The 13,025-nt window shown below is 38.9% G+C and overlaps 1 protein-coding gene across 3 annotated transcripts in view; it reads left to right on the top strand.

The window, feature by feature from the left end:
• The window catches only part of LOC136968624 (procathepsin L-like), a 32,622-nt gene extending 25,984 nt beyond the window's left edge, over positions 1-6,638 (top strand). For all 3 annotated transcript variants that reach the window (XM_067262625.1, XM_067262624.1, XM_067262623.1), the window contains exon 8: positions 6,322-6,638. In XM_067262625.1, coding sequence (XP_067118726.1) covers positions 6,322-6,421 — 100 coding nt within the window. In that variant the 3' untranslated portion in view covers positions 6,422-6,638. The remainder of the gene's footprint in view (positions 1-6,321) is intronic.
• The last annotated feature ends 6,387 nt before the right edge of the window (positions 6,639-13,025 follow it).

Raw genomic sequence — 13,025 nt, forward strand, 5'->3', positions numbered from 1 at the left:
AAATTTATGTAACTTAAAAAATAATAATAATTAATTAATTCCACAACGAATACGTCTGGCTTCTGTGAGAAGCCCACTGGTGGTTATTTTCGTGGCATTTTTCCTGAAATTTTTCAAAAAATTTAAGTTCTCCAATCTTTTTGAACTGCAAAAAATGCAATACACAGTATATAACATTTTTATTGCGCGATAAAGGGGGGTGGCATAATCACGTGACTATAGAAGGGTTAAAGCACGGCAAGTGTTGTTAATGCAAAGTTTACAGAAAGACAAAATTATTTAACCATTAAGGCATATGACAGGCACCAGTATCACTTTGACTATTCATAATTTTGTTGATATTTGTAATTTATAAATTTGATCTAGTCTATTTTTTGAGTAATTGTTGTGATTACTGATTATTTTTATTTATTTTGAATCACGTAAGATAATTTGTAAACTTTTTAGAGATTAAAAAGCATTTGTCTGCATCAATGTTGTGTGATAAAAGCCATAAAAATTCTTAGGTTTCATTATTTTAATTAGTAAATTTTTGTTTTTGTCTATTAATCTTTTTTTTTTGTTTGAGTTATTATAAATTCTGACTATACAAATAGTTTTCTTTGAATAATTGTAATATTATTGATATCTGTTGACAATAATAAAATAATTAGCATTGTAACCTTTATTTGGTATTATTAAAGAAAAAACAATTTATTGCTTGCTAAAAAAATTGATGTCTCATGAAAAATGATCAATTTTAATTTATAAAATCTAAAAAAATAATGAATGTAAAAAATATTTTATTTTTATATCGGTGCCCCTCAAAATTTGGTGCCTGGCTTGGCTGCTCCTCTTATCCGGTGCTGCCGCAAAAAGCACAACCGATAACAACACTAGTACAAAAACATATTATATTTTGTATATTGTATCCCTAAAGTACAAATCCAAAATGTAGTATAAGAATATGAAGATACAAAATTTTTTAAAGTACATAATACAAGTAATGATATAAAGTGGAAAGTATAAAATATAATATACAAAGAAAATTTAAAATGCAAAATTACAAAATGCAAAATACAGAAAATAAAATATAAGATACATATTATACAAATAAAATTGGAATAAAAATATTATACAAATGTTAAAGCTTACAATACAGTGAGAGTATTGAAGGTACAGGATAAATAATGTACAGGAGTTGCTAAAAATCACATTGAATATTCTGTACATGGTTATGATATACAATATGCCTAAAATAGCAGGAAGAACGCAGTGTAGCTGATGGGACATAGACTAAGCGATGAGGTTCAGGGAAGAGAAGTGGCAGAACGATGACTGACGAGGCTGTGTACTGGGTGACCAGCTGGACAAAGTGGGTGTAGGTGGTCTGATCATTGACCAGATCGTTGAGATTGCATGGCCATTGAATGCCTCTAGAATTAATGATGGTCTTTAGATGTAACCTCTCAGCTTCAAGCATAGGGCACTCAAAAATATAATGGTTGGCACCATCCTGTATGTCACAGAGAAGGACAGGTGTTGGTTGATTGATGGGCGAATCTATTCAGGTAATTAAAGAAGTTTCCATGGTTGGTGTAGAACTGCGTGCTACGATGATTAATTTTAATCCACTTGTAGTTGAATAAATCAGTGATGATATGGAAGAATTTATTTGTGATAGACTGCCGGGCATTCCACGTGCTTTGCCAGTCGTGAAGAAGGTTGTTCCAGAGTAATTTCTTAAGGGTGGATTTGCTTATTTTATTGTAGGTGATAGAAATAGTAGTGTCTTTAGCTGCGGATTTTGCAAGAATGTCAGCCCTGTCGTTTCCAGGATTACCCTGGTGAGCACGGGTCCAGGTTAAGGAGTAGCTGTTGGAGGATGCCATTGCAGTTCGGTAGATGTCGGTAACCAGTTCGTGAGGGTGCTTGTTTTTAATGATGGCAATGGCTGCCTGGCTATCGGTAACAATATTAATATTTTGACTTTTGTGATTATCGTCACACCAGTGGAGGGCAGAGTTGATGGCAAAGAGCTCGGCTTGGAAAGCGGAACAGTGGTCAGCCAGACGAAGTCGCCTGTGGTAGATTTCGTTGCCATCACAGTAGGCAACAGAGCTGCACCCAACATGACTGTCTATTCTGGAGCCATCAGTAAAGACTTCAATTACGGTATTTATGTTGTCATCGAAATTGATTGGATTACGCTGACCTGGGTATTGGACAAAATAAAAAGGAGTGTTCACTTCTATATCTTTGGCACAGATGCTTTGGGAGGGGTTGATATTGATGTTGTGTCCCCATTTAAGCCTCCAATGTCTGTTGATTTTTTTCAGTCTTCTCAATTGGAGGTTTTCTTGCTATCACCTGCAAACCATCAGTTGGAGCAGTACGGTAAGCCTTTGTTATAAGGAACAGGGCTTTGCGTTGAGCAGATGTTGAGGACCTGCGAGGATGGAATTTGTAAGCTGCATGGCCCCAGGTGCCGCAAGCGTAGGTCAAAGTGGGGACAAAAATATGCAAATATTAAATTTTGTACGTTATTGGGGAAAAACCCTCAGAGACCTTGAAAATGCATCAGGACGCCTATGATGAATCCACCACGAAGCATTATCAAGTTTTTGACTGGCATAAATGTTTTTGAGAGCTACTGGAAAATATCACCGATAATTTGCAAAGTGGTCATCCATTGACATCAATGTCTGAGGAGAAAGTGTCTGTTGTATGAGAGATTGTGAGTTCAGACTGATGGCAGTCAATTGAGCAGATTGCCAGGACAGCAGGAATTTTGGTTGAAGTTGTCATTCCATCCTGCATGATCAATTGAACATGCACCATGTTTGCCAACACACAGCATGCCTCGTGTAATTTCTACCTCTTCCCTCGGTCAAAAGATGCCACTTCAAGAATCAAGGACGAAGCCAGCCAATGGGCCAGGGGGCAAGATGATGTAAATTGATAGAGGATATGAATTGTATGTAGGTAAAATAAAAACGATTCATAAAGTTTTAATCATTTACTATGTACCGGAAAAGAAATATCTTAATTAAAAAATTTTTTTAACTTAAAATAATCTTCTTAGGCTTCTTGTAATTAAAACTTAGCATTTAAATAATTTTTTTGAATTTCTAGGGAAGGGCAGCTGCTCCTCTCTGCCCCCTGGCGACTCCCTTGTCAAGAATGCAGATGAGGTTATAGAGTGCAACATCTGCATTACAGGTGCTGTTGCGAGATGGCTTCCAAGAATGTTTTCACCAGGTACACCAGCATTGGCAAAAGTATGTGGTTGCCAAAGGACAATACTTTGAAGGGCACGTTGCTTGATTTGTCAATTGTACTCATACTTTTGAGTAATAAACCAATTCCGGAAACTTTTTGAAGCTACCTTACACTGTATATACAGTGGGTGATCGGTTAACAAAGAGTTTGGACTACAAACAAATCGGATAACAAACACTTTCACGAAGGATTTTTATGTTCGGACAACGAACACCTCACAGAACAAACACAAAAAGAGACGTAAAATAATGAATACCGATCGGTCTTCCCTCGTCTTTGGGCAACAATTCGAAACTTTTCGGAGCGCGGGAAACGTCGACATCGACACTCAACCCGGTATATACCGATCGGATAGTATTCCTCCGAACTTTGAAACTCTCCCTCGTAATTTCGGCCTTTTATTTTTCTGACAAACAATTTTTTTAAAGTATTTGTGAGACCGTCGGGCAGGCACTCGTTAAGTTTTGCATCGGTTTTTATTTTCGAAAGGTGAGAGTATAGTATCAAAGGTAGAGAGTGGGCAGAAGATGTCTGATTTGCTGGACAGTATGGCTCAAACAGTTCTACAATAAGCCACAGTTCATCTTATCTAAGAAAGATACAGTATAATCAAGAAGACTCCAGCAGCCAAAGGATTAACAAAAATCACATCTGAGAAATAAAGAACATTCAATAGCTGATAATGGAACCTGAAATGGAACCTTCTGTCATCAGATCGATGACAGAAGAACACCAAGAAACTTTCAGAAGAAAACATATCCTGCCAAAAGAGGATTAATACAGATATTTGCTATCAAAGATCTTTTGAAAAAGTTGGAGGATGTCAGAACAATGGTCTTAGAATGGCATCCAAACCAGGTTGAGGTTAAAGACTTGGGGATCTCTACAATTTCAATGATATTAATTACTTCCGAAAATCCTGAAGAAGAGAGAAAAGCAATCGACATTAGACAGATTGCTATTCGAATTGTTAAACACAAGATCATGCTATTAACTCAATCACTTGGCTTTTGACTCCACCTTTATTTAGTTGATAACTGAATCACGAGTTAATAACACAACCTTGTGTTTAACAATTCGAATAGCAATCTAGCACAACATGGTTTCTCTACGACCGACATTAGACAAATTCTTTAACATTAGACAAATTCCCACAAACGGTAAAAACATGATTAATAAAAATGCAAGACTGTGTATATATGTATTTTTATTATTACATATAAATAAACGTAGTAAGAAAGTATATATTTTTTGGAGTAGCCAGAACAAATTAATCAAATTCCCATAAAAACCTATGGTAAGTCGATAATCGGTTAACGAACAAAGTCTCAGAATGGATTATGTTCTTTAACCAATCACCCACTGTATATATCGTCAATACATAATGCAATATTGAGTTTTGAAGCCTCGAGCATCTTGGAACAAATTTTATTCTTTTTGCTGCAACTGAAATTTAGAAAAAAATATTAGCATTTTGTAATGTTTCAATTTGTAGTTTTATCTTTCCTCTGAATTTTATATACATATATATAAAAAAATTTTATTTTGTTTTAAAATAATTTCCAGTACAGTCATACCTCGGTACTCGAACGTTTCGGAGCCCGAACAAATCGGTACTCGACCAAAAATTTCGAAAAAAAAATGCCCCAGTTCCCGAACAAAATTTTGGTACTCGAATGGGAAAGCCCGCCAAGTCGACGCCGACGCCACGGCGGCGGCGTCAGTTACGAGACAGTCCAGTTAGGCCTAAATTTATTTAAATTATTTAATTAAAATTCCAATTATTAAATTTAGCAAGAGATGGCGCTTAACGCCTAACTCTAGTACCAAATTATTTTAAATTATTAATATTACTATAGCCATTTGCTAGCCCGATAATACGGCAGTTGTTGGTCTTTACGAGACAGTCATTGTTTGGCATGCGCATTAACTTACGCTGTGCTATATTTTTTGAATTAGCATCCTTTTCTTTTGATTTATTAGCCCTTAAACACGGGTCCCAAGAAGAATAAAAGTGAAAGTGGTCAAGTGAAAAAGAAAACAGTGAGAACAACAATCGAACCGAAAAAAAAAATCATTGCTAAACACGAAAATGGAGGGCGTGTTTCGGATCTCGCTGTCAAATATTCTATGGCTAAGTCGACGATATCGACTATTTTAAAGAATAAAGAAACAATAAAAAACATACTAGCAAATCAACTGGGGATTGGAACGCATTAATCTATTTTACATTATTTGTAATGGGAAAAAATGATTTGGAGTTTGAACATATTGGTACTCGAACCTCTTTCTGGAACGGATTATGTTCGAATACCAAGGTACCACTGTATTAGTTTATAAACATCATTTTCTTTCATAAAGTGTATATTGTATGCGTGTTAAAAATCTAAATATATAAAATTACTTGTCCCGACTGACTGACTGATTCATCATCGCCCAGAGCAAACCACCGAACCTGAGGTGGTGAAATTTGGTACACAGTGTGCATTCTCGTTACGTACCCTAAGAAGGGAATTTTTGGAAATTCCCCGCGGGGGGAGTGGGAAAGCATTAAGACTTAACCAGAAGAACGGCTTCTACTGTTTTAGATGTGATTTTCTGTTTTTTAACTACGTACTTAGGTGTATTAAATTGATAACATTTTAGATTAAAAAATCAAAATATATAAAAAATATTTTATCAAATGTTCGAACCGTTTTAAATTCGAATTTGTTATTGCATATTGGTTCAATTATAGAACGATTGTAAACGTTCCAGAAAATTGATCAAATTGAAAACAGTTTGTTTGATTCTCGGCCATTTGCGTCAGTAGGTGTTATATAACAATTACTACGGTCGTCGAAATACCGAATATAAACGGTGTTTGCTCGCAAAATCTGTGCAGCGAAGTCGCGAGTAACAGCTAGTGTGTATATAAAGTTAAGTCTTGTTTGTTAAAAATGTGTATATGTATAGTTAACTTCTATTAAATTTTTTAATGTTATGTCTAGTGAATCTATTCAAATTTTATTTTTTATTTACCTATATTTATATAAATTAATATTTATTTGTGTTTTCTAGTTGGGGAACAACATGGGGAGATAATGGCTATATTCTTATGAGTCGTAATAAGAAAAATCAATGTGGTATTGCTACTCAAGCTAGTTATCCTTTGGTATAAATTATACTTAAACAAAATTCAGATGTGAATCAACGAAAGAAGTTTTGAAAATATCTACAATCCCGTATAGTTGATTTGTCATCTTATACTTACGTCGGCATACTTTAATCCATGTTCGTTACGTTGTTTTAACTTAAACTGTTGTAACGTAAGACTGATAAAGGTACTGTCATTACCAACTCATTCCACAATATATTTTTTATATTTTTAAATTTAGGAAACCTGTTTAAAAAAAATTAAAAATGCAGTCATTAAACTGATTAAAGCCAAACTTGAAAATAGTTGCTGTGTTTATTTTTAATTGTATTTTACAACTAAGTTTATTTTAATTTTATGTTTATACTCTAAAGGAGAAATATTTATAATTACAGTACAAATGCATTTTAAATGGTACAAAGAAATTTTAGATTGTTATATAATACTGATATACGAAACTATTAATCAACTTTCAGTTTATGCGAATTCAAATACACACGATTCGGGTTTTGAAATTTTTTTTTTCTGTACGTGACTAGAATTCAAATACATGTAAATCTTACAGGATTCTGACTCAATTTTGAGCTGGAAAAAGAAATACATGCAATGATTCATTTCATATGCCATGGTATGCATTCACAGTATGCATATGCATATACTGCACAGTACATTCACTCTAGTTTCTAGTTGTATTGAGTTGCTTACTATTCTTGCAAACATCTGACATTTGTAGAAAAAAACTGAAAAGTAAAATGCCAAAATAGAATAAGGATTGAATAAAGCAATTTGGCATTTTTTGAATCCCTTTTTTGAAACATTGGGAATTGTATTTATTTTAAAGAAAATTTTTAATGAAAATATCTTATTTGCATTCTTTCTATTAGATAAGATTTTTTGAACAATTTCCAAATTCTTTGATTTCACATCCAATTGCATGATTAAAAGGGGTTTTAATGCCGAATTCAAAGTATTTGCTGCAAGACGTGGGTTACTTTTGAAATATTAAAGCAACGGGCGTATTCGAACTCTCGGCATCGATCCAGCAAGATGGCGTTTTCCAGAGAACATAAACGGGAGAGAAAAACAAGAAAAATGACGATTGATGTGAACTTGCACGTTACGTTAAATTTATTTTTGAACTTATTTAATGAGAACAGCTTAATGAAAAATGAATATTTCGAAAAGAGAAATAGGAATGAAGACTTAAATTTCCACGGGAGTTTCAAGTTAAAGTGTAATCTTAGAATTGATTTAACAACTAAAACAAATTATGTGATGTCTTGGGTAAATATACTAGTATATTAAAATATTCTATTAATGTACTGTACTAACCGAATTTTAATTTCGTCGTGGTTTATTCACAAAGAAGTAAATTCAAAATTCTCAACGCAAAATAGAGCTCTTACCAGCCTCGTGGTGGCTGCCATCTTATTTTCTGGTGTAGAGAGGTTTCAAGGTCGTGTCACACAATAAAAGGCACCTTTGCTCCGCCCCTTCGCCATGCTTGTGGTTTAGCTTCTGCTCGCTTAGCTTGCACATGGTTTGTTATTTGACAGGTTAGCAGCACTTTCTTTTTTTCAATTTAAACTTAATAAAACTGCAGTATTTTTATATCGTGGAAAAAGTTAAAAAAGATGCCTTTGTAGTGGGTTATTATCGCAGTTTGATAAAACAAGATGCTGCTTTATATGAAGAGAAAGTTTCGTTATGTCAAGGTGTCTATTAGTAGTTGGATACTATTGATAGCGATGCCTGTGATATTTTTATACAAAACATCGATATTATCGGTTGCTACGAGCGTCTAGTGCAGGAATGGCCAACAGTTTTTGCCCCCGGGCCGGATTGGCAAGAAAAATTTCTTCGCGGGCCGAATAAAATATTAAAATTAAATCGTGTGAAATAAGTTCCTGATGCATGCGCAATGTCATTTTACAATGTAAAGAAACGTATACAAAAATAAAGGTTGACAGGCAGGCGGCGCTGCGCATCACACGTCAGCATAATTAGTAGTTTTTTGGCGGGAAGCCAAGAAGAAGGCATCGGATCGAATCGACAAGGTTTTTTTTATTATATCAAGCTAGTTACTGTTACCGCCCCAGATGGTGTGATGTTAAATGAGTAGCGCGACGGTAGGTGTTCCAGGACCAGTCTGGAACGGACCGAATCGAACCGAACAGTTAAAGTTTACCAAAGTAAATTTTTATATCGGTTATCGTCTCAAATTTGGAAGATAACCCGAGACCAAAGAACCTGCGTAAGTACGAATCTTTTGTTAACATTCCCCGCGGCCACGGCCGGGAGGAGGAGGAGGTGGAATTCATGGAATCTCACCAACTGAACGGACGTGACATGTGGTCAGTTGACTCCCCGCTGACCACTACGACCGAATCTCCCCAACCAAACCCTACTTACTGGCTTTATCATATGGAACCATCTAATGCGGACCTCCTACAGCGGATAAACTCCCGAACTGTTACTCTAAATAACCCGACATGCGTCCTACAAAACGGAAAGAACGCACTCCTCTCTATCTGGCAAACGAATCTATCATCACTTTAAGCGTTCGCACGACAATATAAACGGGAAAATATCGAACATCATGACCACCAGAACCGGGAAAATATACATAACAGCGATCCAATCATTCATCCCCACTTTACTAACACTTACCCAGATCGACGATATCCCGGTACGCATTAGTCTCACCAGAGGTTCCTATGCCCACGTAGGCATAATAAAAGGTGTCCGTTTAGAGCTACACGCAGAAGAAATCTATCAATTACTCAAAGAGGACGGCCAACTCCCAATTAGTGTCCAACGTTTTAGTCGTAAAGTAGACGGTCAAACAATCCCAACCGGAACAATCAAAATATTGCTAGTTATGACTGATCTCCCTTGTCATCTGCGGCTGTATCTGATGGCGTATCGTGTGGAATCATACGAGGAACGCCCTAAAATTTGTCAACAATGTGGGAAACTGGGTCACACCAAAATTTACTGTAGAGGCATTCCAAGATGCAAGCGGTGTGGAGACCCACAACATGAATCACAATGTGCAGCAGAGTCTACTCGCTGCATAAACTGCAACGGCGATCACTCATACTCCTCACCACTATGCCCCAAATTTCAATATGAAATAGCCATACTACGGCACCAACGTATGTACAATTGTTCATGAAAAGACACTTGGGCTGCCATGCACCCTCCTTCTGACAACAATCGTGGTACCTACAGCAATGTCACACAACAATCAACCCATCCCCAGAATCAAACGGACGGCCCTGTCAGGCTGCGACTCAACCAGTCTCGCCCGACGACCCGTGGGAACAACTCATCACAATAAAACAAGCTATGACCAGACAGAACGACATACTATCCAAGTTATTACAAATCCTACAAGTAAGCAAGCCTACTGAGTCCCTCACCCAACAAAGTATACAAACTACCTTAAGTACTATCCAACAACACAGCAAGACCGCTTGTGAGGTCCTTGCGGAACCTGACGCCCGCACTAGCAACGTGCAAACGGAGCTGAAGCGCTCTCCACCCAAACCGCAACCACCAACGAAACCCAGCGAGACAGGGACCACTGTTAAAGATGCGTCAGGAAGTACGACAATCACAAAACGACCATTCCACAGAGAACCCAAGTAAAACCACCAAAAAACCCAAAAACAAAAACGGCAAGATCAGCAACAACCCACCTTCCATGACTTCACAAACGCCTGCCATCCACACCCGATCGCAACGTTCATAAAAATTCCACATTGGTACGTCAAGCCACCTAAAAACTAATCCAAGCGTTCATGAAGCTACTCCAATGGAATGCTACCAGTCTCTCCAACAAAATCACTCAAATTAAAGCTGAGGACACGTGGAAAGGGTTTGACATCATTCTCATTCAGGAATCTTGGCTTCAACCGAACCGCACCATAAATTTACCAAATTACAATGCCTATTACACCTACCGTACCCATAGTAAAGGCGGTGGGCTGATCACTTACATCCACAAACAAATCCCTTGCTCTCTTGTATCTTTGAAGCAGTCCCTCGCTCCAGGTGACCCCGAATGGATCATCACGACCATCTACACCCTTTCTTCCATCCATCTCATTAATGCTTACTTTCCCCCCAGTCTGCAGCTTGCAGTGTGAACCCCCATCTCGACACCCTTTTTCACCCATCCCCCACATCCCCACCATCATCTGCGGCGACTTCAATGCCCACCACGACCTATGGGGCAATGACACCACCGATCCCAGGGGCCGTTATCTTGCCCAACTGATTATCAACTCCGACCTCGTGTCCCTCAACAATGGCCAACCCACCTTTCTTAATCTTAACAACCACAATACTGCTATCGACTTGTCCCTCGTCTCTGCCTCTTTGGCTACAAATGCACTCTGGACCCCCCTCTTCTTTTGTCATGGCAGCAGACACTGCATGATCGCCATCGAACCTCCCCTCGGTTAAGGGCCACCGCCCTTCCCCAAAGCCATCCCTCCCCTCCCCTGCCAATCCCATTCACTCCGCTTGCACCCACTTCTGGCCCGAGGGCAACGACTGGTCGTACGACGATCTCGCTGACCACTACCAGTCCTATACTACGTCCTGTCCCTCTGGGACCTACCATAGTCGCCCAAGACAACCTTGGTGGACTAGCGACTGTAGGAAGAAGTTGGCCTGCAAGCGTCGTTTCTATCACAAATTTACCAAAAACGTTAACGTGACGAACTGGATGGCTTACAAGCATGCCAAAGCTACTCTCCAGCAAACAATTCTCGAGAGCAAGCGCGACTATTGGAAACGCATGGCCAACACCCAACATTACAAAATCAACATCTGGAAAATCATCCGCCAGTTACGCACAACTTCTGCCACTCCTCCGACTCACTTCATCCTCAACATCAACGGTGACATCATAACAAATCCGTATAGTCAAGCAGAAGCCTTCGCACATCACTTCATTCCGCACTCTTCTGAAATTACTCTAGACATCCATCTCCCTTCCATCGACAACACCCCGATTGACCAGACCGATTATAACTCGCCTTTCTCAATTCAGGAGCTGAACGTCGCCATCCAAAAGGTGAGGAATACGACCCCTGGTTCAGACGGCATACCCATGTCTGTCTTACATAAAGCCAACCAGCAGAACAGAACACATCTTTTGACTATCCTAAATCATATATGGAGCACAGGCAAAATCCCCCTCAACATGAAGAAAACTATTATCATCCCCATCAGTAAACCCAATAAGGACTCGTCAAATGTGGCGAACTACCGACCCATCGCCCTCACGTCTACAATTTGCAAGACCCTAGAGAGAATGATCCTCCAACGTTGGACCCGCCTTGCCAACACCAAAAAATGGTTCAATTATAAATATCTTGGTAGTCTTCCTGGCAAGGGCACAAGAGACCTCCTCACCCATCTGTTGACCTGCATCCACATTCTACGGAACGCTAATCGGCGTCTGAACATCATCTCCTTGGACCTCTATCATGCCTATGACTCCGTCAAACATCACATCCTTCTCCAAAAAGCCATTCAGAAAGGCCTGAAAGGCAACTCCCTTTTATGGCTTCAGGATTTCCTCACCAACAGACTTAACACATTGAAATGGAGAGTCCTCCTGTCTTCTGAGCACATTCTTTGCAAAGGCATCCCACAAGGCAGTGTCATATCTCCCTTCATCTTTGCCTTATTCATGCAAGACATCTTCCATTTGGAGAATCATCACACTCAAATCTACATTTACGCTGACGATATCACCGCCATTATCCACGCCAACAAAATTACTCTGATCTTCAATATCACACCAATTGCTTTCTCACCTGCTTTGCGGATTGGACCGAGCACAACGCCATCGCTTGTCAACCTCAGAAGTGTGCCATTCTCCCTATTCCCTACAATACTCTTAACACTCAGAAGCTCTCCATTCATGGCCAAACCCTCCCCATTGTCCGCAGGGTCAATCTCCTCGGCATCCACATCACTTCTACTCTTACCTGGTCCGCCCACATCCATTACATCCATAGCAAATGCAATCGTCTCCTCAATATCTTCAAGATTTTCTGCAACAAGAAGCACGGTGGATCCCCCAAAGACCTCATTACCATTGCCGACAGCATCATCGGTAGCATTATTACCTACACAATTCCGGGCATTGCTTCCCTCACACCCACCCACTACAAGACCCTCAATTCTATTCAAATACAATATCTTAAGTTATGTCTGGGTCTTTTCCTCACAACCAACAACACCGTTACCCTCCGTGCCGTTAATAGGACCACGATCGAACTACACTTCCAAAAGATCATCATCAAACAGTATAGCATGTACTTAAAAAAAGCGAACGACGACTGCCTCTTCTACGAGATCTTACATCATATTCACCACCCAGACGGTGTTACCCTGGTCAGAATCCCATTCAATCATTTCACCCGCAACTGGATTATTCGCCATAACATCTCGCCCGACAATATTCCCTCTCCCAACACCCGCCTTCACATTGATCATCATATCTCTCTCGACGACTATGACTTCCAGTGCACAAACAAGCCTAACGACAGTATTTGTCTCTTCTTCAAGATCTGGCACAGTCGCCAACCTTCCCTCACCTTCA

The sequence above is a fragment of the Centruroides vittatus genome, unplaced genomic scaffold, assembly GCF_030686945.1.
Source record: "Centruroides vittatus isolate TY-2023 unplaced genomic scaffold, ASM3068694v2 contig_150, whole genome shotgun sequence".
In the NCBI taxonomy this organism is placed as follows: Eukaryota; Metazoa; Arthropoda; class Arachnida; order Scorpiones; family Buthidae; genus Centruroides; species Centruroides vittatus.